We start from the raw sequence: 27,987 nt of genomic DNA on the forward strand, positions 1-27,987 counted from the left end.
TGGAGGCTGAAAACATTTATAAAAAATAAGATCTATCTGTGTTCAGTAACCATGAAAATATGTCCTTGTAAAATTCTTATGACAGGCCTCTTTTAAAGACATCTGGATTTCAATAAGTATAGGGTTTATTATATGAGAGTTCTTAATGTTTACTGGTTATCATTGGATAATCGTTTAAATGAACATTTTAACTCTAAAAGAAATGCAAATTGCCATTTTTTCCTGTTAGATACAAGAATTTTAGAATTTCATCTTTGTCTCTTCTCTATGCATAAACTAATTTGTCCAGTTAGATGAGTTATTTAAAAGCAAAAGACATTTATTGGACATCTCTATGAGGAAGTGACATTTTAAATAGGCCATGAAGGATGAACAGAAGTTTAACCAAATAAAGATTGAGTTAAGAATATATATATGTTATACATATTCTTTTTTTTTTTTTATGCTTACAGCATCTGGTCTTCCTAGGTGGTCTCCCATCCAAGTACTAACCAGGTCCAACCCTGCTTAGCTTCTGAGATCAGATGGGATCAGGCTTGTTCAGGGTGGAATGGCTGTAGATTATATATTCTCATACATAAAATAAAAATTAAAAATTTAAATGAGAGGAGCATGACAAATTAGAATGGTTCAGGGAAGGCCATGTGACTGAATTATAGTGAATGTGGATCCCCTTTGGTCAGACGAGCTAAGTAATTTTAAATTATTACCTGACAGATAGGCAGCACTTCTTGAAATGCAATTTTGGGTAGCTTATATGAGAAAATAGAGCTATACAGGTTAAAACATCATCACCAAATTATTATCATCACCATAAGCATCATCACTATTCTCATTTTAAGTGCTAAGCACTAAATGAGTTACACACATTACCATCAATTTTTACCAACTGTGTATCATAGATGGCTGTGTCATTTTAAAGATAAGAATATTGAGGCTCAGAGATATTTGTTTCATCAAGGAAGTGACATCTAACTTGAGACATGAAGAATAAGTGTTAGGAAAACAGGCAAAAAGAGAAGACATGAGTGATTTGGGCAGGAATTTGAGAAGACTAGATTAATATTTTATAAAATGCATTCTTGCTACAGAATGGGGAGCGGATTGGAGATGGGCATGACTAAAAACAGGGGGACAAGGTAGGAGAGTGTTGCATTACCCCGGGTGAAAGTTGTTAGTGAACTGAACTAATGATAGCGGCATAGGAGATTTGAAAGCTGAATAGATTTCAGAAATAATAGTAAGTAGAATAGACTTAGTGCTGTCCCATAAATCTCTATAGTGTGAAGGAAATGTTTTTTAATCTGCACTATCCGACAGGACAGCTACTAGCCATATATGGCTATTAAGCTTTTGAAATGTAACTTAATGCAATGGAGGAACTTCATTTTTAATTTTATTTAATATTAATTAATTTTAATTTAAATAACCACTTATAACTTGTGGCTACTCTACTGGACAGGGCAGGATTGGATAAATTTAATTTATCTCCTTTTATATATCCTCTCTCTAAATACAAGGTCTTTTAGGATAATCTCTCTATCCAAATTTGCATGCTTCTTTGGTGAGTTTGGTCTTCTCACTATTGTAAAACATATGCAATACTGTTTTTACTTCTACATTTGCTCACTTATATTGCTCTGTCCTCTCCTTTTACTATTGAAAAATATTAATATCCCATTTTCTGAGGAAAGTTTTAATCATTCTTTCTCATTAGTATGTCTTCCCATGAGCATCAGTCATGTTGGTGTATACCACATGATCTCGTCAATTTATGGCTTATTTCTTTCTCTTTCATATTTTTTATTGGTGTGATGAGTCAATGCTCAGTCTCACACTAACCTAAGATGGAAACATATTCTTTGAATTTTTTATATTTCTTCCTCCTCTGTTCAGCATATAGTTAGCAAAGCCATCTTGAAGACAAATCCTTGTTTACTACTATGATCCTTCTCATTACAATGTATGCCTCAAGATTATTTCTTTACAATTTTTTTTCAAACAGAACAAATTGAGAGTAGTAGAAAAATTAGATCAGTTTTTTTAAATGAAGGATATATGATTATTTTAACCTTAACCGAATTGACTATTTTTAGTGCATAGTCCCTCAAGATGACGGCTATCAATTCTGTCTCTTTCAATACTTTTTAAGTCAACTCAGCCACCTCCCCTGCGTCCTTTGATTTTGGGCTAGACTTACGACCTACTTTGATAAACAAGAACCAGTGGAAGTGACACTGTGCCAGTTCCAGGCCTAGCCTTTCAGAGTCCTGGCAGCTTCCACTTTGCGTTTTGGAAAGCCAATCACCATGCTCTGAAGTTAGACTACTGAATGAGCAGAAACCAGGGAAGCCACATGGAGGACGTGCACTGAGCTGCCCGACATGGTAATGAAGACTTCCTGGACTTTCCAGGCCAGCTGATGCAACCATGTACATGACCCTAACTGACATCACATGGAGCAGAACTGCCTGACTAAACCCTATCCTAATTGCTGACTCCAAGAATCATGAAAAAGAGTAAAACCATTTTATCGTGAGTGACTAAGTTTTGGACTGGCTTGTTACACAGCAGTAGATAACTGAAATATTATCCTTAAAAATAAGAAGATTCAGTTATAGCAGGATAACTAACTTCAGTTTGACCACTTTCCTGATCCACCCGTTCCCCAACCCTTATTGGTTTATGGCGTCTCTTTGTTGAACAGTCAGTGATTGAAACAAATATTGCTAAAGGTGTTAGTAATACTGACTATTTTAGTGTCTGGAGTGATTGAATTATCTGCAGATTTGATCCACTTTGGGTAAATTGTCTCTAAATGGTTAGCAGTTCAGAGAGAAGGCAGGTACTCAGAGAACATGTTTTGGATCCTCATCAAAATGTCTTCCCTCAGTGGCAATTTTCCCATAATTAAATAGCTAGTCCATTCTTTGCTATTATGTAAGTTTATTTTATAAACTGTGCCTTCATAGAACAGGTTAGTTAAATTGATTATATAGTTTTCCATACATATCAAGTAATGACATAGCTATCTTTCTTCTTCAATTTCCTGAGGACATTTTGAAGGTGAGCATATGGCAATACTGGTATTTCTGACTTGTGTTAAGGTGGAATAGTTGTTGGGCCCAACAGAGCGAATTTTCCACTGATGTAGCTATAGCCTAAAGAACTGCTCAGTACAATTTGTTTCAGATTTCTGTATGAGCTGATACAGCACTTGCTAGATGAGGTAAATGAACTTTGCATTATAAGGGTACGCTCTTTCAGGCCAGCTGATTCTTTTTGATGATGCTATTTTGTTAGTCCTACTAGCTGAAAACTCCGTGTTTGACGCATTAAGCGAAGGCGGACACCGGTCCCCTCTCGCCTCTCCTTATTTGCGGTATGATGCGTCCTGTTCTCGGTCGCCCCCTGGTGGCGAGCCCCCGGGGACCCGCGGGCGCACGGGCAAAGCCGGAGGCAAGGTGCAGACTATAAAAGTCACTGCAAGGGAGTGAGGCAGGTGCCTGCCTATGCTTTGCGGCTTCCGCAACCTGACGCCAGTTTGGCTGCCCCAGAATCCGGTTTCCCAAAGGTGGCTCTCACTCCTGCTCCTCTGCTTCTATCTGTCCCGTTTCATTCACGTGTTGCAGGGTAGGAGTCGGGGTGAGGGGGCTGCGTTATAGGGTCGTGACCTCGGGTTTCGGTGCAGAACTGCCAGGCATTTGGAAGCGAGGAGGCGCAAAAGAGCCCTGACTGTAGGAGGTTTGTCACCCTTACACAGGTGCCGAAGAACTAAGGGAAGAGGGAATCCAGTTGGCACTCTTAAATCCCAAATAGATTTTTTTCCACCTTAGAGTCCACCCTGTTCTTGCGTTGTTCTATATGTTGACCTATCACTTTACCACCATTTACAGAAGGTTGGAGATCGTCCTCCTGATCCATCGTCCCCAACCCTTAAGTGGCAGAGGGTAGGCAGCCCAGAAGCGGGGACCGGACTCATCTATCCGAGGGCATAGTGGCAGAGACCTCCCTAGTCTCCGAGGGTGAGGTGACGACCAGCTCGGGGCAGGGAGGGGTGCAATTATAATAGAGGAGTTAGGAACAGTCAGAGGTGCCCACATCTCCGGCTTCCAACCCAGGCAAAGAAACTGTGACATTCCCGTCCACACCTGATTGACAAGAGAGAGTCACCGCCGAGGAGGCTGGTGTAGGTGCGTAGAGGCGGAGACAGAACGCAAACCACAAGCACAGAGGGCTACGGCTTGCTTTCCTAGACGGTTTGGGTTCGGTGTTACCTATCCCGCCAGACTGCCCGGTAGCTTCGCGGAGCCTGACTCCCAGAGCCAGAAAAGGATTAGGGAGTGCCCCCCGCGCTGGGGGTGCTGCCTTCAAGGAGGGGGCAGGGAAGCCGGGAGCACCGGGAGCCACTTTCCCGGCAGCTTCAGCCTCAGCCGGGACTGGCTCGCGGTTCCCTCGAGGCTCTGCGCGGAGGTCCGCCTTCCTACTCCCTCCTCCTTCCCGCGAGCTGCCTCCGCCTCCTTCCTTTGCCTCCACCCTCAACCCCTGTCCCCATCTGCCTGGAGCTGGGCTCCGAGCCCTCAGTCTGCCCGAGCTCTAGATGTGGGCGCCGGACAAGTCCACGGCTCCTCCACCCAAGATGGACAGCCGCTACACCAGCACTGCGGGCATCGGGGACTTGAACCAGCTGAGTGCGGCCATCCCGGCCACGCGGGTGGAGGTGTCGGTGTCCTGCAGGTGAGGACGCAGCCTTTCCCCTCCCTCTTCCTGCTCCCCAATCTGCCCGGTTGGTTGCGCTTGGAAAGCGCTCGGGATAATCTGAGGCTTTGCGCGGGTGAGAAGTTACGCGATGACTGGGAAATATACCCCTTGTGGGTCTGGAGTCACCCTCGGTTCGAGTGGCTCAAAGGGGATAGCGGGAACTGGAAGCGAGCGGTGGGCTACGGGACTGAGACTTTTTGTTTTCTTTCTGGGAAACGCTGTAAAAGTTGGCTGGGCTGTGACTCAGCGGCGGGAACCCCTGCCGCCGCCCACTTTACAAACCCTTTTTACGTCCCAAACCCGAGCTGTACGGCTGGGTGATGACGGGAATCGAAGGTGACAGCATTGCCAAAAGCGCTCGTCACCGCTCGCGCAGTGGCCCGGGACTTCCCCTGCTAAGCGCGGAGTCAAATCCGCTATTGCCCCTGTAGGCTCCAACCTCTGCAGCTTCCTCCCCACCCACTTCCTGGAGCCATCCAGTTTGCTTCCGCGCCCACCCTTCCGGACTTTTTGCCTCCTGCCTGATAGGTAGAGATTTCTGCTCCAGCCCTCTTTGCAGACGAATCTACGCCTTACCTAAAACTGGGAGGTCACGATTTTCTGCCAGCAAGTAGACACATATGAGTGCTTATAACAACTGATGCTCCGCCCAAGGACTGTAAGACTGTAAATTTCCAACCCCTTTGCCTGACGTTATTTGGGTCAGGGTCCCTGTAAATCAGCATAATTGCTATATTGCAGAATATTTTGAGGAGATAGGTGGGCTGCACTAAAGTGATGTCAATAGAATGAGGGGGAAAATTTGCTTATTATAATATGGACACCACAGCCCACTCCCTTGTTTGCATACTTTGATCTCTGTCATTGGAAAACTTCTCAGTTGTCCTCTCTTGCCCCAAGATTGTTTTTTAATGCCCCCAAATCCTCTCTTTCCTTTCTTTGGTAAAACTTGCCTTAAAGAAATCTAATAAACCCAGGATCTTCGATGTAAATAAACCCTGGAGCTTAAAATGCTGCAAACTCAGTGGTACTTGATTTTGCATTTTCACAAGACAAAGTCTAAAGCTAAAGGAATGATTTTTTTTTTTTTTTTTGAGGGGCGGGGTGGTGGTGGAAATTCAAGCACCAACAATGCCAGCAGAGGCGTTAATTAGGGGATAGAGGATAGCCTTAGCTATCCCTGAAACTATGTCCTGTGATTCCTTGATTCCTCTAACTGCTGACTTCAAATTGTAGAAACAATAATGCTGATAATGATAGTTAAACATTAAGCTCTTGTCTTATTGTGGCCGCTGCTTTTAATGCTGCCAGAGATTTCTTTCTGTCCACTGAACAGGTGAAGCTGTATGGAAAACTCTTTTTTGACATTACTTTTTAGGCCTTTTACCCCCCTGAAGCTGGTTTTGGATATTAGAAGGAGGTTATTATATATACAGATAATGCATAGCCAAAAGTCCTACGTTAACAGTATTTTCTAGAGTTCTTATCATTTGTTCAACATCCTGCAAAGTTTGAATGGATGTACTTGGTATGAATATAAATATGTTGTAAATTAAATATGAATTTACCATAAGCTCTTTAGGGACATTATACTTTTAGAGAAATTATACTTTAGCTGATCTTTCTGCCAAGGGTCCACATTTAACCACGTTTTTTTTGGATGCTTTTTTTCCTGTGAGTGTGCTGAGAATCTTGAAGTCTGTGGCTTTAAACCAGTTTGTTTCAGTTTGCTGCTTCAGACGCTGGAAATCACCTTTTATACCATTGATTTGGTGTCTTGTTTTTTAATTTTTAAATTTTCAAATAGAAAAATAAAGTCCTGAAAGAGAACCCAAGTACTTATTGTTGAGAACTGAATCTTGTAATCATGGGTGATGGTGCCCTTTGGGCTTTGACATATTTAAAGAAGACAAGGTAGAGGCAGCCTTGAAATACCAGTTTCCTCTTTCTCTTTCTTTGATGTGCATAAAGAGCATACATCCTAGGATGTTTGTGGGGATTTCACTTAGCAACAAGGCACAATTGTAGGCTGCTCATCCTTGCCTTGGGCAAGCAGAGGGAAAAAAATCTCTTGCCTTTCTAATCAGAGCCCTCTGATGATTTGCTGATACTTAAAAAACAACTCAGGAATAGAATCCCTTTTCATAACCTTTCCCTGTCTCCAATCTAAGACTTTAAAAAAGCTTTATGACGTTTTTATATTCATTTTGGGTGAGGTGAGAAAAACAACAATCGAAACAGGAAGCTAAATATAATTCTTGGAAATCATTTAGTCTATATACTTACTCACCAATTATTCGAGTGTCTTATATGTCTAGCATTATGCCATGTTCCATGAGAAATATAAGAGAAGTTCTCTGAAAATCTAAAATCTGGTTGGGAGGTAAATATGATATAACTAATGATAATGTAGGGTAGAATCCATAGATGAAGTTCGTGCACAGGGATGTCATTGTGGAAAAGTGTTTGGAATATACTACAAAGAAGAGATAGGACTTGAGGGAGGAAAAGATGGATGGGCATGGTTTGCATTAGAAAAAGGACAGCACACAGAGCTTTTATGGTGGCTACAAACCTAGTGTGTTAGACAAGTATACCTTTCTTGCTGGATTTATGTAGAGATAAGCTCCTACTCTTTGACATTCCTTCTACTCATTATTTAGCTCTTGCATTCATTTTTCTTTATTATGGTAATTAAAAGATTTTAAGTTAATTGGATTTCCTAATTAAAATGGCTATAGCTGAAATGATACAACTTTAGAAATGGAAAATAACATCTATAGCATTGACATTTTATTCTGAAAACAAATTAATTAGATCGAGGTGAAACCAATGAGAAAAATAATATGCAGTAATCACCTGTTTTTCCTGGGACTTTGGTTTGTCGCACTGTTTCTAACAGGTGATTTTGATGATTTTTGTCATTTGCTCTAAGAAATTAGCCTACTTGGCTTTCCGAGCTTTTCTCCAGTCTGCTGTTTCATAAAATTAACCAGTCTAAAATATCAATATCTCCAAAGAGGCATATTTTGGGGGTGGCAAACTCAGCTCCACTTTAATAGTTGCATTATAATTCTTAATCTTTGTATTCGCTCTGAGGATTTTTGAGGAGTCTTGTCTCTTTTGTGTTCATGTTGTCAGTGTAAGAATGACCAAACCTGTAGAGAATTTTTATGAGTTTATTTAAGTTTCTTTGAGCCAAATGGAGGCTATGCCTGGGAGCAATATCTCAACAGACTCAGAAAAATGCCTATCAGGTGACACTCTGCAGTTTCTTTTGTGTATTTGGAATTAAGGAAGGAACATGAGGAAGATCATAGGGAGGACAGGATTGTTAACAAGACTACTGCTCTCTTGAGAGTGAAACACTTCCTAGGGGTCTGAAAGAGACATTTCAAAAGGTGTGTTAACCTAGATGCAAGGAAACAAAGCTTGTTTAAGAAAAAGATAAACTTTTTACCTAGGAAGTTACATGCCTGGGGCGTGACTATCTACCCTGACCTGCCCAGGTAGGAATTTATGATTGGATCAGGCTGTGAGGTTACTTTCCCTCACTGGACTTGTCAGTTTCATTACAGAACCCTTTTTTCGTCCACAATGTAGTTCGAGCTTGGCACAGAATATGTAGTCAATAACTGCTGGATGCTATAATTGTCTGACTCAATGATCTGGCATGAGGAAGGCACTTTGCTTTTAAAATACAGACTCCTAGGCCCCCACACTAGATTTATTGAATGAAAATCTCTAGGTTCACCATGTACTGGTTAGCCACGATAAACCTTTTAACCTGCTATTTTGATGAGTAAATGATTCTGACTGTAGTCACTTGATATAGGTTAACAATACCTGCCCTACTAAGGTGTTTTTGATGGTGTGCTGGAGCTGGTGTAAGGAGATTGAGACAGGAATTTGTGTGCCAGTTGTTAAATAAAGTGATTATAAAAAATTAAATACATAAACTTAGAATTAACTGAATTATATTACAGAAGAAAGTTAAGTCTTATTCAGAAGGTATCACTTCCTAATTATTTTAGTACATTTTACTATTATCTATACTCTTTACCATCATCTATGTGCTATTTTTTAATCTGTGTGGTACAAATATGGTGTGGTCATGTGCTACTGCTCATCTCTTCTCAATCCATGCTCGGCGACATTACATTGGTAGCTCGAAATTGGCCATAGTGGGAATATTTATACCAGGGAAACTGGCAAACACTGCAAATCAGGGGTTGATTTATTATTTTGTTGTTATCTACACTTAAGACATTCTGTGGGATCCAATTAGCCCTATGGGATTTACAATTTAAAAATATTATATATGTTACTATTATTTGTAGATTGTGTACTCAGTTACATATAACTTTATACCTATTAAATTTATAATAAATTATATAAACATACACACGCACCCTAAGCTTTTTTTTTTTTTGAGAGCCTGTCATTGAATATATGCTTGCTTACACTGCTTATAGACCTTTTGTAAAAGATAAAACATTATACAAAGGAAAAAAAATTCCTGCCCTTAGACTGTCACTATTAGAAATGATGGTGTCAAGTTGAGCATTGTCTCCAGTCTTCCGGTCTTGCTTCTCTACTGGAATAAGTGGGGTTGTGTAATTTTTATGATTCATGAAAGGTTGTGCTAGCTTGCAAGTGTACTGTGAATGAAGCAGGAAGATAATTGAAATTTTACATGCTTTTTACTTTCTTCTCCTTTTCATGTGGTCCTCTCTGCATCTTCCTTATTCTTCGAATACTTTTTTTTTTTTTTTTCTGTTTTTCCATCTACTGGAGGCATATACTTTGCAAGTTTACATGTTATAGTTCCAGTGATTAACTCACCACCTGGGAAAGCAAAATTTTGACTCCAAGAGAGAGGATCTGATTGGTCCAGCAGGAATTGGCCCAGTTTGAAACAGATGCCTACACTGTTTTGGTTATCTGTGATAAAAGAGGATCAGTGTTCAAACACAATTGGGAGCTCTGTCCCAGTCCAAGTTGGTGTATCTCTTAGATACACTTTACCTTTCTTTAGTCAGTCGAAAAGGTTTGACATTAGTGTGCATACAGGTTTTTAAATAATGTTCTTAAGTGATAAATTATAATGTTACTTTAAGCTAGGGGAATGAGAATGCCTGTTATCCTGAGAAAGAGGCACATGACAGGTAAACTGAGGATCAAGCTGTGGCCCATTCTTTTGGCTCTTTAGTTCCTGAGTTCAAGATTGTAGCCACCCCATAGTGTCTTTTTTTGGAGCATATTTGGGATTGTCTTTCCCCTAACTTCCAGGAAAATTCATTTCTGGACACTGATTTTTGGAATCTCAATGTGGGAGTTGCCCAGGTATATCTTAGGAGAGAAAAGCTTAACTCATGTTTTTCCACCAATAATTTTGTCTGCCCTGCATTTTTTTTTTAGCATTTGGGGCCTGAGGTATTCTAAACAGCCCTGGGATGTGGAGAATGTGAGTCTGGAAGCAATTCACAAAGCAAGGCCTCACGGAATAGAGTATTAATGGTTGTGCTCTTTTAGCTACTTTATTTGTGGCATAACAGGCAGAAGCCTGTATTCCCTATTATGTTTACTTAAGACAGAGAAGGAAAACAGTTCCTCTCAAAGGGGTTTTTATTCATTTGTTGGCCTGATTCATAGGAGTAACCCTTGCTTATTAGAGACAATTTTGCTTAGCCTTGAAGAGCATGGATGTAGAACTAGACCAGCTTTAGCTGGTCTAGAAACCTTGGAAGTGGCTTAATCTCTCTGTTCCTCAATTTCTTCATCTGTAAAGTGGAGATAATAGTACCCCTACCCTTTATATTTATTTGGAGGGATAAATAAGTTAATACATCCAGATGAGGTAAAACACTACTTGCCACATTAGTTAGGCACTTGGTAATTACGAATGGATATAAACATAAAATAACAACCACCCACTATTCCATCATACTATGAGCACTTAGTTCACTTCTTTCTCATTTATAGTAGTATCACATAGTCCCTCTCTTCCTTGTGTGTGTATATGCTCACACGCATTGTATAATGAAACTGTGCTATATTCTATACAATTTATCCTCTGTACTGTTTTGTTAACATTATATAATGTAGATGTTGTTTTCATTAGTTTTTGAAAATGTAACCTTCCATGATTGTGTAGTAAATTACATGGTTATACTATATTTATTTTTTATTTTCCAAAATTCATTTCAAAATGTTACTATTCACAATCATGCTATAGATGAGCCATTCTTATTTACCAACATTTGACAATATCTATAATTTTTTTTACCCCTGGAAATAGTTTTCTGGGACTACAGTTGTTAGTAAGCTATCTTCTTAAGGGGATTTTAATACCTTGTTTGGATTATCTTCCCCTACCTCTTTAAAGAAGCAGAGTCAAGTCTAAACTATTGGCTGCACCTTTCCAAATACTTTAATTCCCATGAGAAAGTTGCAGTTAAAGATTAATGAGAATTTGGGGCAGCAGAGTATATAGCAGCAAGAAAATGGAATTAGGAGTCAGACAGATATCTTTAAATTCCATTTTTATCCCTTTTTGAAATGTTATTTTGGGTAACTGATTTCAACTTTTGGAATCTCATTTCCTAATCAGTGATATGAAAAAAGATTTAAAAACCAGATTTATAGGATTATTGGAGAATAAAAGAAATAAAATCTATAAAGTGCCCAGCACCAAGTCTGTCACAAGAAAAGCACTTAAGAGCTGTTAGTCTTAACCTCAGTTTCTTATGAGTACACTCCTGGGTGGCACATAGCAATGAAGAAGAGTGCCTGAATGTTAGACAAATTCACAGGCAATTTAGGGAGTCATAGACATTTGAAAAGCAAGGTGCCAATTATAAGCCGCATGTTAAAGGTTATATGTTATAGCTCTACCTAAATGTGGAGGGGGTGCAGAATAAAACAATGGCCAGAAGAGTGTGGATTTGCAGATACATGCGCAGTTTCTACAGATTCCACCCCATGGCTCCCCCATATCAACACACACAATCAGACATATGAACATAATGGGATTTGACAAGTAGGCGGTAGTGTTAACAACAAAGTTTTAGAATGAAAGCACATTCTAGCACATTCTTACATCTGATCAATAAAGGCATGGGTTGACATTTAGACAGTCCTTTTCTGTTGAACAGGTGATAAAATGGATATTGAAGTAGATGACAACACAGGCTGGAGAGCAAGCATTTATCACCAATAATAAAATGAAATGTATTTTAAAAGTGGCTTGCTGCCATGGCCGATGTTCACTGCCTGACACACCATACCTTAATATTTTCAACCTTCAGACAACGATCAATGTTAATGCCTCATCAGCCAGGGACATTGCCTATCAGGCATTCTTTTTAAAATTGTGAGATATTTTGTCAAGTTTATTCTATAAAGAATAATACTCCAAACATCTTAAGGGAATTATCAGTTAACTTTCTGAAACTCTGAAGAAACAAAATATCATTGATAGTCCTTGGGAAATATTTATATTTATTAGACAGTAAAGCTATTCCAATATAAAAGCTATCCTACATGTTTCTGACCACTAGCCATATTCCGTCATTTTAGGCTTTAAGGATGGAGCTCTTTCCTATTGGTATCCATGTGTTGGTGACCGAAGAGGATTTATAAAGCTGGGAGACACAATTATGGATGCTTATGAATACTATCACAAATGGAAAGACAAAATTTTTTTTATTTTTTTCTGTCTCTAATTGATGAAGACTGCAGGTAGAACAATTCAGATGAATGGCATAAACTTTAACAATCTGTTGTTTAATTTCTCAGTGTTGATTCTTATCTTTTTTTCTGCTGCAGAGTTACCTAATGAAGCTGTGGGGAATTAAATAATGAGAGGACTATTTAACTAGAAATCAGCAGGCAGGGTGAGATGAAAGCTAAATGCTAGAGAAAGGTGATGGATTGGGCAAATGAAAATAAGAGGAAAATTAATTGAATTGACTATGTAACATTCATATTTGTCATTAGAGTTGAAAACTGACCTCAAGCCCTATCATTTCAATCCACCATTTTCTTACTAATGAAGAAGTGACCATTAACTTGATAGCTTTTCATTAATAAATTCTAGGGTTTCCTTTTATGACAAATATGTTCTTCAGACTTCCTTGTAAATTATAAATAATTACTTAGATATTGAAAATGTCACTATAGTATTCTGTGTGAATTGTGACATGAATTCGTAAAAGTCAATATTCTGTACTTTGCTATATGTACATGTATAATACATATATATATAATAAGTAACAAGTGACATATTAATTTCATTAAAAACAATCTCACATTTCAGAGTGTAATGAACCAAATATAATTATAATTGCTATAACTGGTTGAAACCAACATGTCTCTCAGCCTTACTTAACATAATAGCGGTTTTAAAATAATTTCGAGAAATTTGTTTCTTACTGCCCACAGATCATTATTATTGCATCATCCCAATGTGTATAACTGTGAGCATTTTTATGAACCTTTTTTTTTTTTTTTTTATTACCTAAATGTACTCCTGGAAAGAGAGCATTAGATTATTTGTGGTTTTCTCAGTAATTGAAAGTTCAATCATTCTTTTATGTCTTCAACAGGTTTTTATGTTTCTCAGATATAAAGCAAAGAATATTAGAGCTAGTAGAGTAAAAGCAAGTGAGTGAGACTAAGTGAAACCTGGGAACTATATAAAATGATAATTCTATTTGCTATGCCCATTTAAATTACATGTTTTGAACACAGCTTACTATCTTACTTATTTTGATATTTCACCGTTCAAAGTAATTGCAGAAGCAGAAATATTAGAGAGTTGATTGCAGTTGATTTTTATGCCAGTGGTTTCATCCAAAGCCTCTTTGTAAACATTGGAAAAAGGATACATAATGTTGACTACAGTGAAAACACCAAGCTTTCATTCTGTTTCTGACACTGATTCTGTGACCTTTGATAATCCTGCCACTTCTCTGGGCATTAGTTCCTGTGAAAGGTTGAACCACAGGTCCAGATAACCTGGCATGTTACTCGGAGCTTGATATTATACTAGAAGCAGAAATAAAATGTAAACTTGTTTTGATATAGGGAAATCTTTTGATTGTCAATGCCCATTTGAAAACTTAAGCTCTAATTCTAGTGTCTGAGTTTTTTAAGGGATATTAAGGTGAATTATTTCTAATGCTAACCACTTTCTACTTCAAAGTCCTCATTTCACTTAGTATTCTCCCAAAGGATTGCCAAGTTCTGCTGTTGGCGTTCTAGTTTTTCCTTTCAATAGGATCTATAGCTAGCTTTCTTTGTTGTGAAAATGAACGGTGTCTAGTATTAACAGGTATCTGTGCCTTTCTTGCAATTTACTTTTGGAATATGTTATCCCCCCTCTCCCCCCCCCCTCTTTTTTTTTTTTTTGCCATTTATATCTCTGCAACAAACAGAGTTCATGGTGGAGATAGCAATGGGCTCAATCTTGTGTTAACTGATTAGTAGTTAGTAAGCACTGGTTGCCTGAAGTAGTACCTGGAAGCATTCTTAGGGGATATTTGGGCTTTGTGGAAAAGAGTGCTATAGGTGACTTTTGAAATAAAGTAAACCAATACTGTGTGGCTTGTATGCTATTACTTTTTCATTGTTATAATCTCTGACTTACAGTGACTGATAAGTCACTAAATCTTGTCTACTCAGGTCTCCAAGTGTTTGTCACTTCCTTTCCGTTCCTGCTGCCATCATTCATGTTCAGAAAGTTATTTCTCCCCAGACTATTAAAACAGTCTCTGTGATTCCAGAATTCACTTCTTTGGTTTAGTCTTCAGGTATTGTGTTAGCTTCCTAAACAAAGGTCGAATTGCGTGAATTTCCCTTTGCAGAAACTTTCAATGTGTCGCTTTTGCTTACAAAACAGAATCCAATCACCTTACCATGGTATTCAGCAACATGGTGTTCGGTCAGGGTCTTTCCTCGATCTGGCCAGGCAGTTCCCCCTCCAGTTTCCCCTCAGACTCGACTCTAGCCAAAGTGGGGTACTTGGCTAATCTCTACATCTGTGTGTCCTCTCACTTTCCAGCTTTGTTGACGCTTTCCTGAACTGGAATTAATTGTTCCTCTTTTTGTGCTTTTATTTTATTCTGCTTATAATTATTGAGATTTTTACATGTCTGTCTCCTGTAACAACTTTAAGAGGATATATATATATATTTTTATTATTACCTTCATAAAACCTAACTGTGTACTTTGCATATAGCAGGTTTTCAAATGTTTGCTGCCTGATGGATAGATTGGAAGAATGAATCTGGACACTGTGAATTTGTGTATGCCTATACTCTTAAAAATATTAGTTTATATACACAATGAGAACATTAAAATTACTCACTTTACCAGTACAATTTAATAAAACTCAATTTCCCATCTTAGTTTATAAACTAAGATTTAGTAAACTAGTTTATATAAAGTTTTATTTGTGAGGAAATGAGAAACATAATTTTAAATTAGAACTTTCTATTACTACTTTAGTACTTCCTAAATACTGACAGAAATTTGCATATTTAATCTAGGATGAATAATATGCCAAAAAAAGAGAATAGAATTTATATATATGATATCCTGTATAATATCTAAATAGGGAACTAAATGAACTTATATTTAACCTAATGAAGATTTTTTTCCTGGAGAAAGATGTTTCTAATAAGTTACTTAGTGAACTGAACTGATAAAGTGAGTGCAACAGGACATGATGGTTTCATTTGGGTCCAATCTAGGGTAAGAAGAGTTGTTTGGTGTTCTGGCCTCTTTAAGTAGCAATATGCTTTTTATCTGCTAATGTGCTTTCCCTGTGTATTTGTTCCACCAGTTTTAATTTTGTGCCACAAAATGGCAAAACAGAATTTTAGAAAAACCTGGATTCAACTAAAAAATGTGTCAAAGGATTGAGAATGGGAAGATGGAAGAAGCAATACTTTCTGTAGAAAAAGGGGGGAAAAAAAATCCAGAACTCGTTTTTATGTGCATAAGTTAAAAAATGAGCATATTTTTTTTAAGTCAAGTCACTATCCATAACTCATATCATTTCTTACCCTCGTCTGGTTATAAAGTTTTGTTGGATTGCCTAAATAATTTCCTAAGTGCTTGTAACAACTGAACGAAGTGCTCAGTTGATTATATGTAACCTAAAATGTTGTCCTGCCTGATTACGTCAAACCTTTCCAGAGACACTGACCTCAATAATGGTTCTAACTATAAAATTAGAAAAAGAACAAAATTACAAAGCCACTTTGTTTCAATGAGGGCAGTGAATGGATGAATTACTTTAATGCATGATGATGATATTTGTTGACTATTTTTAGTACACATGTAATATGCTGTGATTTAAAAAAATGAAATTCTTATTTGATAGTATCACTTTTATTTTAGGGTCATGGGCTAAAACAGCTATTCTAAATGAGGGTTATCATCATTAGATTGCTTCAGAGATTTTTCAAACTACATATGAATACTCCTGAAATTCTAGTTTTCTTCACTATAAGGAATAAGTAAGTCCTCCTCACCACTTTCTTCATACCCGCAATATCTCAGTAAAATTTCCGCCGGTTGAGTTTCAAGCCCTGATCTTCCGCCTCTTTTTCTTCTACACCATCTCTCTAACATAGCTGACCACTCTGCTTCTGACTGACCCAGGCCTGCCTGACTCCAGCAGAGACCATGCACAAGTTTGTTGACCCTCCCAACCTCCCATCTTGATCTGTCCAATCTCTTCCATACCACGAATCCTGCACATTGGGCTACTAGAGGCCTGTTCAAAAAAGGAATATAACATCATACTCTTATTCTCTTGTTTTAAAACCTTTTAATTGCCTATGTAATTAATAAGTCCATAAAGATTTTCTAAACCGTGACCTGGCTTTTCAGCCTCATCTCTTTCTCTCCATGTCCCACCACTCTCTGTCCATCTCTACTGTCCTCTCTAAACTCTTTCCTAAACTCTAATCCATTTCAGACCTCTTGCTTTTCCTGAGAAAGCCACAATGCTCACACCTTGGTTCTTGTGGGAATAGTTTTGCCTCATTTTGTTATCTCATTTGATAGACTCTACTGATAGTTTGAGCACCACTCTCACTGTGGAGACTTCCCATGATCCTTCAGATAGAATTGACTTTCCCTACTTTTCTGTAATCTGTAATGAATTTATTATACATGTTCCACATTTTGCTCCACATATTACAAATATGTCCTCTTAATGGACTATAAATAATTTGTTCATATCTCAGTCTTCAACACCAAATCCTTTTTCTATAACTTAGTAACTCAATGCTTATTGAATATACATTTGAAAGAGTATTAGACAATTATTAAATTATAAATTTCCATAGGACAGGAACTGTGTCTTATTCACCTTTGTATCTAGTCCAATGTTTTATATACGGAAAGTGCTTAATAATTATTTATTCAATGTATAGTTGAAGAATGAAAAGTTGAACATACCAGACGAATGGAAACTATTACCAGAAAGCATAAATACAGGGAAGGGTGTAATACCAATTGATTTGGGGAAAAAAATCAATTGTATAAAAGCAGAATGAAGGAGACAGGGCTGAACAATTGCCTTTGCCTGTTTTACTCTGTTATTTTTTTAGGATTTGTAGAACTGTATGTAGCATGGGTTCATAGTTGCTATTTTTCTCTCCTCCTCTCTTTTTTTTTTTATTGGACCTAGATGAGTGTTTTTGAGTCAGGGACAAATTTCTGGTCTAATCATTTGTGACAAGGATAACAGATGCTTATTACAAAATTGTTTTCAGTCTCCCTATCTCAGCTGGTTGGTCATTTATGCTTACAAACAAATTTCCTTTCCAGATTAATTCCTTCTTTTTAAATTCTGTTGTCGATTCCGCAATGCTCAGGTTGCTCTTGAAGACATTTGAATTGTTCAGTGATTAGTGATCTAATGAAATTACAGAAGATATTACTCAAAATTTGGAAGACAAAACAAGACAAAACCCTGCCAACCTAGCCTTACCTTTACAGGCATGTTATTTTTCTCTTGGGCATAATTTTTGTACTGATTGATAAATCTTAAAGAGAGCTGACTTAAGACAACTCTGCGTATCGATAGATTTTCTTTTGAAATGTTGAGCCTGAAGAAACATGACTATTTCCCAACATAGAAACAAGAGACAAGGAAACAGTTAACCTAGTCATATGTGACCAACATATTTTGGGAGTGATACTGGGAAGGCAGCAATGTCTGAGCTAATGTTGGGCAGAGTAGCGTTAGTCTTCAATTTTCAACTTTGTGGTGATTTTGGGCCTATCACAATCTCAATTTTTGGACAAGTGATTGTCACTTACAAACATCATGCATTGATTCTGAGAGAAATAATAAACCCTGACATACTGCTAATTTGGTTAATTGTTTAAAATATGTGCAAGCTCATTGCCCACCTCACCGTTACCAAGTGAGTTGAAAGTGATTACTACTTTTAGAGTAGGCAGGAGGAGGTTTGGAGGAAAATGATGATATACTGTCTCAAGTATTATAACATAATTAGTGTGATGGTGTAATGCATCAAGTTGCAGAACACAAGTTTAGGGATTGAAAGATCTGGATTTAAACTGCAGCTCCATATATTACCAACTATGAGAGTTCAGATAGATGAGTTAAGTTCTCTGTGCTTTGGTTTATAAATGAGGATAGAAGTTTCTTCTCATATAGTGTACTACAAGGATTGTATGATAAAAATCATTAGAACGTGTTTAGAAAACTCCTGTCATTAGCAAGGAACTAATTTTTATACTGGCATTCAACAGAAATAGTCGGAAAACAGTGGCTCACATTGTAAAGATATTGAAAGTTCTCTAAAAAATCTGTAATTTTTAGAAAAGTGCTATGTGTTCATTGTCAAAAACCCACAAAGAAATAATCCAAACTTCATAAAAGACAAAAGAGAACATTCAAATCACCCCAGATTCTACTCAGTGATAGAGCATACCAACTAGATATCTCTCTGTGTGTTTATTTAGGTATATATGAAAAGCAAGTATCATTAATGTCCATTATTCTATGACTCAGACAAGATGGACACTGTTTTTTCCTTGGATTTTCTGCTCCAGATATTAATACTTGAACCTGGCTTCCTCTCTGCAAGCCTGGTACCCCTCATCCCTCGCCCCCCTGTCTGGAGTCTGGAGGGCAGGCTCTCCAGTGCAACTCTGAGCAAATGACCTCAGCTGCCATCCCAGGAAATCCCTCTATCCTTTCTCTGCTGCCTTCACAAAGCCTTCACTGCTATTGTTAAAATGTCACTGTTGACATGCCACCAGAAAATTGCGGTAAGCCTTTTTGCTGCAGGGTTGGGCGTGTGGTCTTGTAGTCTGCAGCCCCTGCAGCCCTGTTCATTGCTCACTGGTGCTGGTCTCTGTTGATTTATCAAGGTTTGTGGTTCTGTTCTTGCTCAGTTCTGCCAATAGGGTTAGCCATGTTCCTGACTCTGGGCTCCATAAAACATCTCCATATTTTCTTCATAAATTTCCCTCTTTTAGGTCAGCAGAATATTGTTGCATCTGCCTGAAGGTGCTGTTCCAAGTGCCTGAAAGCACAGAGAGCTTGAACTTGATTAAACATATCTGGTTGTTTTGACTCCCACTTGCTAATGAAAGTTTTTGGCAGAATTTGGTTTGAGACTTGCTTTCACAGTAACATAGGATTTGGGAGCGAGATTATAGTGAAAGAGAGCTGTACAGCCCTCACATATTTCAGTAGTTGAAGACAACAGATAACTACCAAAAGTATTAATTAGATCAGACAGTCATTAACAGTCGATACCCAGAAATATCATTGACCCTTATGTATTCAACATGCCTCTAATCACTATACTGAATTATCTTATTAATTTTGAAAGATTTTATTAGTTGAGCTCTTGTTTTTTTTCCTTAGGTTCAAAATTAAATCTGCAAGTAATGATAGTTTAATTTTTTTCTTTTCAGTACTGTCTCATTTTTATTTTACATCTTATTCCCCAGAGCTCCAAAAGTAATGTGAATGATGACATTATTTGCAATTCATTTGATTGTCCTCAATAATGTGGACAGTCAATATAACCAATACAACAATCAAAAAATAAAATCAATCAAAAATTTACAAAAATTCACCTTAAGCATTTACTGTTCTTGTGACTTTGGATACTTTATTTAACCTGTCTGAATTTTATTATCTCATCTGGAAAATGGATTCTGATAATAATTGCTACTTGTTAGGATTATGGCAAGAGCTAAAGGATATGATTTGTCTATAGTGCTCAGCACAGAGCCTGGCACCTGGCTCAGTAAATAAATAGCAGGTGCAGAATTTGTGATATAGGTTCTGTTGGGTATGATGGGGCACAGAGGAGGAAGTAATCAGTTCTTCCTGCCTAGGGCACAGCAGTGGGAGAGGCTGAAAGAAGTTTACATTTCCCAGGAGGAATGAATAAATTTCAGGGAAAGGGAATGCTATAGGTAAAACATAAGTATGGAAAATGCAAGGCAATGTTAATTCAAGGGACTGCAAAATATCTGAATGTTTGGAGCAGAGTCTATGATATGAAATGTGGATGGAGGTATACCTGGAGATAAAGCCAGGAATAGAATGTGGCAGGTGTTTAATATTATGTCAAGGAAGGAGTCTGGAGCTTCTGTTGGTAATAAAAAGGTTTTATGCAATGGAGCCATTAGGTCAGGTAAAACTAAAGAATTTTCTCTTGGAGACATCTTGGTGAATGAAGTGGAAGACTGGAGGCAGAAAGACCAGTTAAGATCTCTGAAGTCTAGTAAATAGTTGGACCTGGAAGCAGAAGTCAAAGTGGGGTAGTATTAGCGGAGAGGGAGAAGGAAAAGGGAGGGTGACTCCGGGTCCTCACTTAGAAGAGAGGTGAATTGTACAAGTCTTAGTATCCTGTGGTTGTTGTAACAAATGACAACAAATTTTGTTGGCTTTACACAGCAGAACTTTTGTATATGAGTTTTAGGTTTTAAAGAAGACCCATACTCTGTTCTCAGTCTCTTTGTATCCTGTCCATTTTGTTAACATAATGTTGTATTTCTCTTTTAGAGCCGAAATAAGAGTTTGGGTTCTGTTTGTTTTTTTTTTTCTGACAGCTTACATCACCATGAGTAATCCTTACAGTACTTCAAACCAATGGGTTTCTCTATTTTAGGCCAAGAATACTAGAACTCTGAGACATGTCGGATTTTGAAAAAGCCTGGCTTTCCTTTCAAGTAATGTTCAAGGATATTTGAACATTACATTTGAATCTTTTTGCTAATGACTCTATTCTTCACAATTACTTGGTATCTTAGATTCCAGCTGATTTGGACTCTTCAGTAAGCATCAATTTCAAAATACTTCCTTTTTTTTTTATTTCTTATGCTTTACTTTTTGCCTATGCACAATCTGTTTTCCCTTGCTGTAGAAATTACAGTTTCAGGAAAAATATTTTTTTCTTAAATTTATATAGCTAATTTCCAGAGATAATGTTTGTTTAATGAATAAAATAAAGAATTAATAAATGAGTCAGAGGTGATTAAGTTTGACAGTCAAATCACTTCCAAAGACTTGAACAATTTCTGTTCAGCTAGTTAAAAAAACTTTTGATTCTTTGTTTTTATTTAAAAAAAAAAATCTCTGAAAAGCATTGTGTGTATATGTTGAAATTTATATCAAGAACTTCCTAATTCCAATCCATCAGACAATATGATGCCCAGAATAAGGGCCCTGGGTGACAGGGGGCTTGTTTCCAGTCCCAGCAAGGCAGTCACTCTCAGGTATTTTCAGTTAATGGAGTGCTTATTAGGGCAAAGGCCCAAATGCCAACTTCCTCTTTTACTCTTCTTTCCATAATAAAACACCTCGCTATATCTAAAGTGTAAAAAGCTGATGCTTTTGGTTAGATACTGAAACTTCACTCATTCAGTAGATGCTGCTGAGCCCTTTTTTACCTCCAAGCCTGTTTGGTTCCGCAGCGGCGCAGAGGCTTTTAGTGAACGCCTTGCAGGTGGTCAGTGGTCCTGAGACTACACTGAATAACAGGTAAATAAAAGCTCCTAATAATTTCCTAAATTTTAATTAAAGCTGGAATCATTTTGCTTATAGATACAGAACACTTTTCAAGGAAGATCATATGATGCAGAGATGTTCTCTGTCAACATGTGGAAAATTTATGCTGAATAATGTTTGTAAAAAGCGCTGTTCAGCTCTATTTATAGGCCGTAGTTTTGTTCCTGTGGAAAATTAAATATAACCTTTTGTTGTTGTTGTTTAACTTTATTTACAAGCTATACTTTTGTTCTTATTAAAAATTAAATAGAACTATTCCACTCAGGTACAGCAGTAGAGCCCCTTTAAATGTCTAAAAGCTTGTGGATCACAAGTAACAGTGTTTTCTGAAATTCATTTCATACCTTCCGTTTGAGGACTTATTCACTAAAACAAGTTATATTGTACATTTTGTTAAATTAGCATTGTAAAAGGTCATAAGTAGTAAAATTGTCTTTACTCCGAAACTATTTACTTTAAAATTCATAATAGATTTTCTAAAGTAGATTTTTTAAAAAAATTTGTATTAGGATAATATTTACTTTCCCTTTAAAGCATTTTTAAAAATTCAGTATTTACTACACTACCAAAGAACAGTACTTATTAGATGATTTCATTTACTGAGTAGGAAAGAGTTAGCAGCAGGCCTGCAACTTTAGTTTAATTCACAAATCACTTTTACCCTAATAGATCATGTTATTATGCTCATTTTGCATAAGAATTAGTAGTTTTAATTTTTCACTAATAAAGCCTTATTATATGTAAATATAAAAAGATACTTGAGCTTTTTAAAAATAAGGTACTTGATTCAAGATATATATTCATTTAGATTATTTTAATTATACAGACATACCTATAAATTGTGTTTTTTTTTCCTAGTGTAGTAAAATAGTTGAGATTGGAGCTAATTTGTACCTATTTTTTATTTTTTTTTAGTTGCAGCTGAATCAATTTGACTTTTTAGGTTATTGTTTATTTTCTCTACAATAAGCTTAATTTATCTACCATCCAATATTGCTATTTAGTTATTTCTATAAATATGTCTTCCTAGTAAAATTCAGCCTTTTTGAAATAAGGGAATATGTCTTCAATATTTATTGTATCGTTGGTAGTTAGATCTTAAGTATAGAGTGTTTGCTTGAAAAATACTTGCAGAATTGCACTGAAGTTTAAAGAGAATTTCTCGTTTCCAGGTAGAGAAAGACAAACCTGAGATATTTTAAGAGGCTAACTGGCTGTTCAGTATAGGTCTTGGAATGCTGTTTGAGAATAAAAACTATTATGGTCAAGAAAACTGTTAACATTCACATTGGCCACTCAGTGCGGTTCTGTGCTAATGACTTCATGAGAAAATATCTTAAAGTTGGGCATAAAATCCGAACAGGCAGGGTTATCGGATGAGCTAGCTGATTATTGTCGTCAAGGGAGGACAGCTCGTTGCATCAGTCTCTGTCATAAGGGACTCATATCAATGAGGATTGAATAGTAGAAGGGGATAGTCATAGGATCCTTTTTCCTTCATGGTCCTAGAAAGGTGTTACTAAATTCTTGCACATCTACTCCTATTTCAGGCTTCATATGAAATACATCTCTTCCATTAACTCAGTAATTCTTCATGCACGTTAGATTTTGATTGGGCCTTAGGTTTAGTTATGCTATTTCAGTTGTATTCCTTTAAGTCCATAGTCCAGGCACTTCAGTTGGAGTTTGAGGATAAGTGGTTTATTAGAATAACTCAGGCAATTCACAGATCATAATTTTGATTCTGTTAGTTTTGCAGGTAAATTTTCTAATTCACACACTGTCTTTTTCCATAATTTCTTCTCAGGAATTTGTTTAGTTCCTTGTTTTGGCTGCACAGATTTACAGAATAGAATGACATGTTCGGGATTTTTCATCTGATGAAGTTTAACATCATGTTATAAAATTATAGGCATAAAGTTATAGGGATTCCAGCTCAAGCAATGACACCTTCACAGAAGGAGGAAGTAGCCTTCCCATATGAATATCTAATCACTATCATACACCCAAAACTAATATTTTATGTCAACTGTAATTGAAAAATTAAAAAAGAAAACAAGGCAGATGTGGGGTGTGTGTGTGTGTCTGTGTGAGTACACACTCATGCTATTTTTTAAATTACTTTATATGTAAAATAAAAATATTTTTCTGTTAAGTGCAGTTATGTTTGGCCTCCTTTCTCTTCATTCTGTAGGCAGCATCTCTCTTCATGTTAGTCCATGAACTACAATTTATTTTATTTGATACTCTAGTGGCTCAACCAATAGATATAACAAAGGCTTCTATATTTCCAACACTCACAGGAAAATAAGTTGATTTTTCTGGACTTCTTTAGACTCTAAGGCATTTTGTAAAGAACAGGGAAATCAGATTCAGATTTGGCTGCATTGGATTATTCTGTACTGGATTGTTTGCTCTTATTCATTTACTCAGTGTCTCTGAGCCTCAGTTTAGTGTTTTTTTGTTGTTGTTGTTGTTGTTGTTGTTGTTGTTGTTTTGGTAAAATGGCCTTCGTAGTAACACCTTTCTCATTTTACTTAATGTGAATGTACTTTGTTTCTAGTAGGATTTGGAAAGGGAGAAATCTTGCATTCTTATAAATCCAAACTGGATGATGTGTTTTGATAATCCCTGCTATTTTACAGAATATATATATATATATATATATTACAGAATATATATATATTTTACAGAATATATATATATATATTTGCCTTTTCCAAATTTTTAAAATCATATATGTTTGAGTAGGTAGTCTTTGGAAATTAAATCTAGTCAGAGGTGGTCTATTCTATTACAGTCATACGACCAAAGTATAGATGAAATTTATCATCAGACAGCAAAGGGAAAGTTAAATTATAAGTTTCAGGGATTGTTATGAAGAGTTTATGGAGTGTTACTTCTCATCATATGAGAAGGATCTAAGATTTTCTGTCTCTTTTTATTGGTTTTGACCTTACCATTATGTGTTATGGATCAAAATGACTGGAAGAATCAATGTGAGCAGTAAAATCTATGATTAAGAATAATTATCTTTATTATTATTAGAAATTCAGCATTTTATGTTTGTGGTTAAAAATTGTGGCTTTTTAAAACCCATTTCCTATTTGCCTCAAGAATACTTGCTGGTCGTGCTTGCGGCTGCTGCGTTTACCCTGAGATGACTGTGGATTATAGTCCTAACCTTACCCCCAAAGTTTGCTGTGAAATGTCTCGCTTTTATTATTATTTTTGCATCGCTCTAGTATATCAATAGTCTTTGGAAACAATTGACATAATTCTATTTATAGCATTCTGATTTTAGTAATGATATTTCCATTTACAAAATACAGTAATTCTTGATCACTGAAAGTGTCAAATCCTAGAAAGCATAGCCTTCCTTAGCATGATGTTAACATCGTTCTTGAACAGTTGTTAGCCGAAGATTCATTTGATGAATTCGATTTATGTTTACATTAGGATTAGAGACAAGTTCTGTTTAGAAATAACTCCAAGAACAGTTTTTATATTTTATTTCCACATTGAAAACCAGTCAGATTTGTTTCAGCCTCAAATAGTGTGTTTATGTAAAATTAAAGTAATGCTGGCAAAGAGCTGCACATTTTTTTTCTAAATGGGAAATGGGTTAAAGATAAACAAGGCACTGAAATTACATGATTTTCTTCTAAATATGTGTATAACATAGTTTTTGAGTTCCAAACACACTACATTATCTTCCACTGTCATGTCTCCTTGATTTTTTTTAACCCAGAAAGAAAGAGTTGAATTACAGTTTTTTTAGGACACTTAATGAACACAAGCTGGAGACACAGGAAGGCCTGGAGAATTTCCCCTTATGTGGAAAACTACTTTTTTGTAAAAATACATCACAGTAATTGCTCAAATGGAAATGTTTTAATTTACTCTTTACCAACCATTGCTGGAATCACAGTGTCTACATAGGGGACAGAAGGATCGTTTTATTTGATTTCTGACTGGTGGTCTTTGAATCTGACTTAATTCCAAATATAAATATGTCTGATATTTTCTCTTTTTTCTAGGAATCCTTCAAGACATAATCTCTCTCTCTTTTTTTTTTTTTTTTTGGTCTTTGCTACTTGTTCTGTTGGCTATTCTCAAACAGATTTTATCAGTGTACAGTGATTCCACAGAAGCCATAACTTTTGAGAACCTGCAAAAAGGAAGGATATCAGATGTATATGCAAAATGAAGGCCTTTCAAATACCAAGAGCAGTCTAGATAAATGCACATGAGTCATACTCCTGGTGGAGGAATAAGACAGCTTAAAGATGAGATTCTTATAAGTATTAAATACAGAAATATAACTTAACTAATACAAATTATTACCAATTAATTGAGAATGAATATGAAGCACACATTTAATTTTTGGAAACTTCAAGTCCTCATTCTTGACAGCCAAGGTTTTCAGACAAGGATATAACTTCAAAATTATCATGTTTTAGATAGAATTTTTTATAGTAATTGACTATCTTTTTAATCAGAGCACAGTGAACTTCATTTTTTTTTTTTTTTTTTATTACTCAGGGTTATCGTTTTGAGCCTAGAGTAATAGGACTGCATTGCTCATTGAAGGTAACCCCAACACCAGATGAATCTAGACATACACTTTCTGGTTTTTAATTTTTATTCTGTTGTAGATGTGGAAATATCTGTAAAAAGAGAATAGATAGATTCTAATCATGGCGTTATCTACCTTTAAATCCTTTCCTCAACTGAGAAGAATCTTTGAGCAAGATCTGTACATTCAACTTAAATTCCCAAACCGAAATAGCGACCTAAAACTCATCAGGGTTGATGTCACCTGAATGGCAATAGATGGTGCTTTGCTGTCGCCTTCTAATTGTATGGACTAATGTGATTATGTGCTCTGAATCTCAAACAATTTTGCATTAGTAGCAACTCACAATTCAATTCAGGAAACATTTTTGAGCATCTCTGTACTTATTAATGAAGGGATAAAAGGAAACCTAAGTTAATTCTCTCAGAGATTTTGATCTTAGAATGTGGAGAGTCTTGTTATGGGCTAACGGCAGTGCAAGGCTGAACAAATAACCCTCTTGGCTTCCCAGATTCCAGTGATGTTCTTTGAATAAGTACTAGCAGATCTTTAGCAAGTTTTTATTCAGTTTTGTGTATATGTGTATAATCATTATATGGAATATATAAACATTCGAATTTATTATATATTTTTATAAATATTTTGACCTTATATTCATGTAAAATATTTTTTTTATTCAACAGAAATCTTCTTGACAGAGACACATTTTCTAAATCTGACCCAAGTAAGTATCTGTTAACTTGCTTTTGAAATAGTCTACTTATTTTACTCACTTGATTTTGCAAAAAATGTATGAACTCATAGTTCTTGTTTAAATACCCATTTTAAACCCTAGAAAGCAAGAAGAGGAATGATCGCAAGCCCTGCGTCCTCATCTCTCTAGGCAGTATTCTGGTTAAAGAGAGAATTGCTTAGCATTTTGAGAATCAGATGAAACTGCAGATGACTCCAGTGTAGGACAGCTCAGCTTTGAAATTACAGCCTCATGGTATGACCATACGGTAGAAATTATATTTGAAAGACAATCCTTACAGGCCATGATTTTAGGTGATTTAGTCACTGAGTAATACTTTCCTTTTTTTTTCTTTTTGTAAATAAAAACAGTACATAAAGTCATATATAACCAAGTGAAATATGTAACGTATTCTTTTATGAACTTAATTTTTTGATTCCTAATTAGAGATTTTGAAAATTAGACATATCTTATAAAATAAAAAAGACAAAAAGGTTTGAATTAGAAAACAGCAAAATTAATGTATGCGTCAGCTACTGTTTACAAATCTTGTAATATTTAGAAATTGACATTAAGCAGCTCTCCACCTCTACAAATGTGTGAAAAAAATGTAGGAAAAGTTTTGTCAGATGTTAGAATTCTTGAGGTAGTCATTGGGAAATGGCGTTATAATTTGTAGATGTTAAAAATTCCGTATGTGACAAGTGGGTGAGACTTTTTTTATCCCTTAGTCTTTACCCCAAACACTTAATCTTTCTTTTGCAACTTCCCTTTGTGGTTGACAGGATTTCTTACCTGTTTACAATATAGGCATATTTTGGAGATAGT

The 27,987-nt window shown here is 36.4% G+C and overlaps 1 protein-coding gene and 1 pseudogene across 4 annotated transcripts in view; one reads left to right on the top strand and one right to left on the bottom strand.

Annotated features, from left to right (window-relative positions):
- Positions 1 to 443: 443 nt before the first annotated feature.
- On the bottom strand, positions 444 to 562 carry LOC118614091 (annotated as a pseudogene).
- Positions 563 to 4,227: 3,665 nt separating this feature from the next.
- CPNE8 (copine 8) overlaps positions 4,228 to 27,987 on the top strand; it is a 176,678-nt gene continuing 152,918 nt past the window's right edge. For 2 of the 4 annotated variants that reach the window (XM_036236630.1, XM_036236627.1), the window contains exons 1-2: positions 4,234 to 4,737; positions 27,110 to 27,150. In XM_036236630.1, the coding sequence (XP_036092523.1) occupies positions 4,601 to 4,737; positions 27,110 to 27,150 (178 nt within the window). In that variant the 5' untranslated portion in view covers positions 4,234 to 4,600. The other 2 variants (XM_036236629.1, XM_036236628.1) reach the window with 2 other exon arrangements.

This window comes from Rousettus aegyptiacus, unplaced genomic scaffold, assembly GCF_014176215.1.
Source record: "Rousettus aegyptiacus isolate mRouAeg1 unplaced genomic scaffold, mRouAeg1.p scaffold_m13_p_2, whole genome shotgun sequence".
NCBI classification, from domain to species: Eukaryota; Metazoa; Chordata; class Mammalia; order Chiroptera; family Pteropodidae; genus Rousettus; species Rousettus aegyptiacus.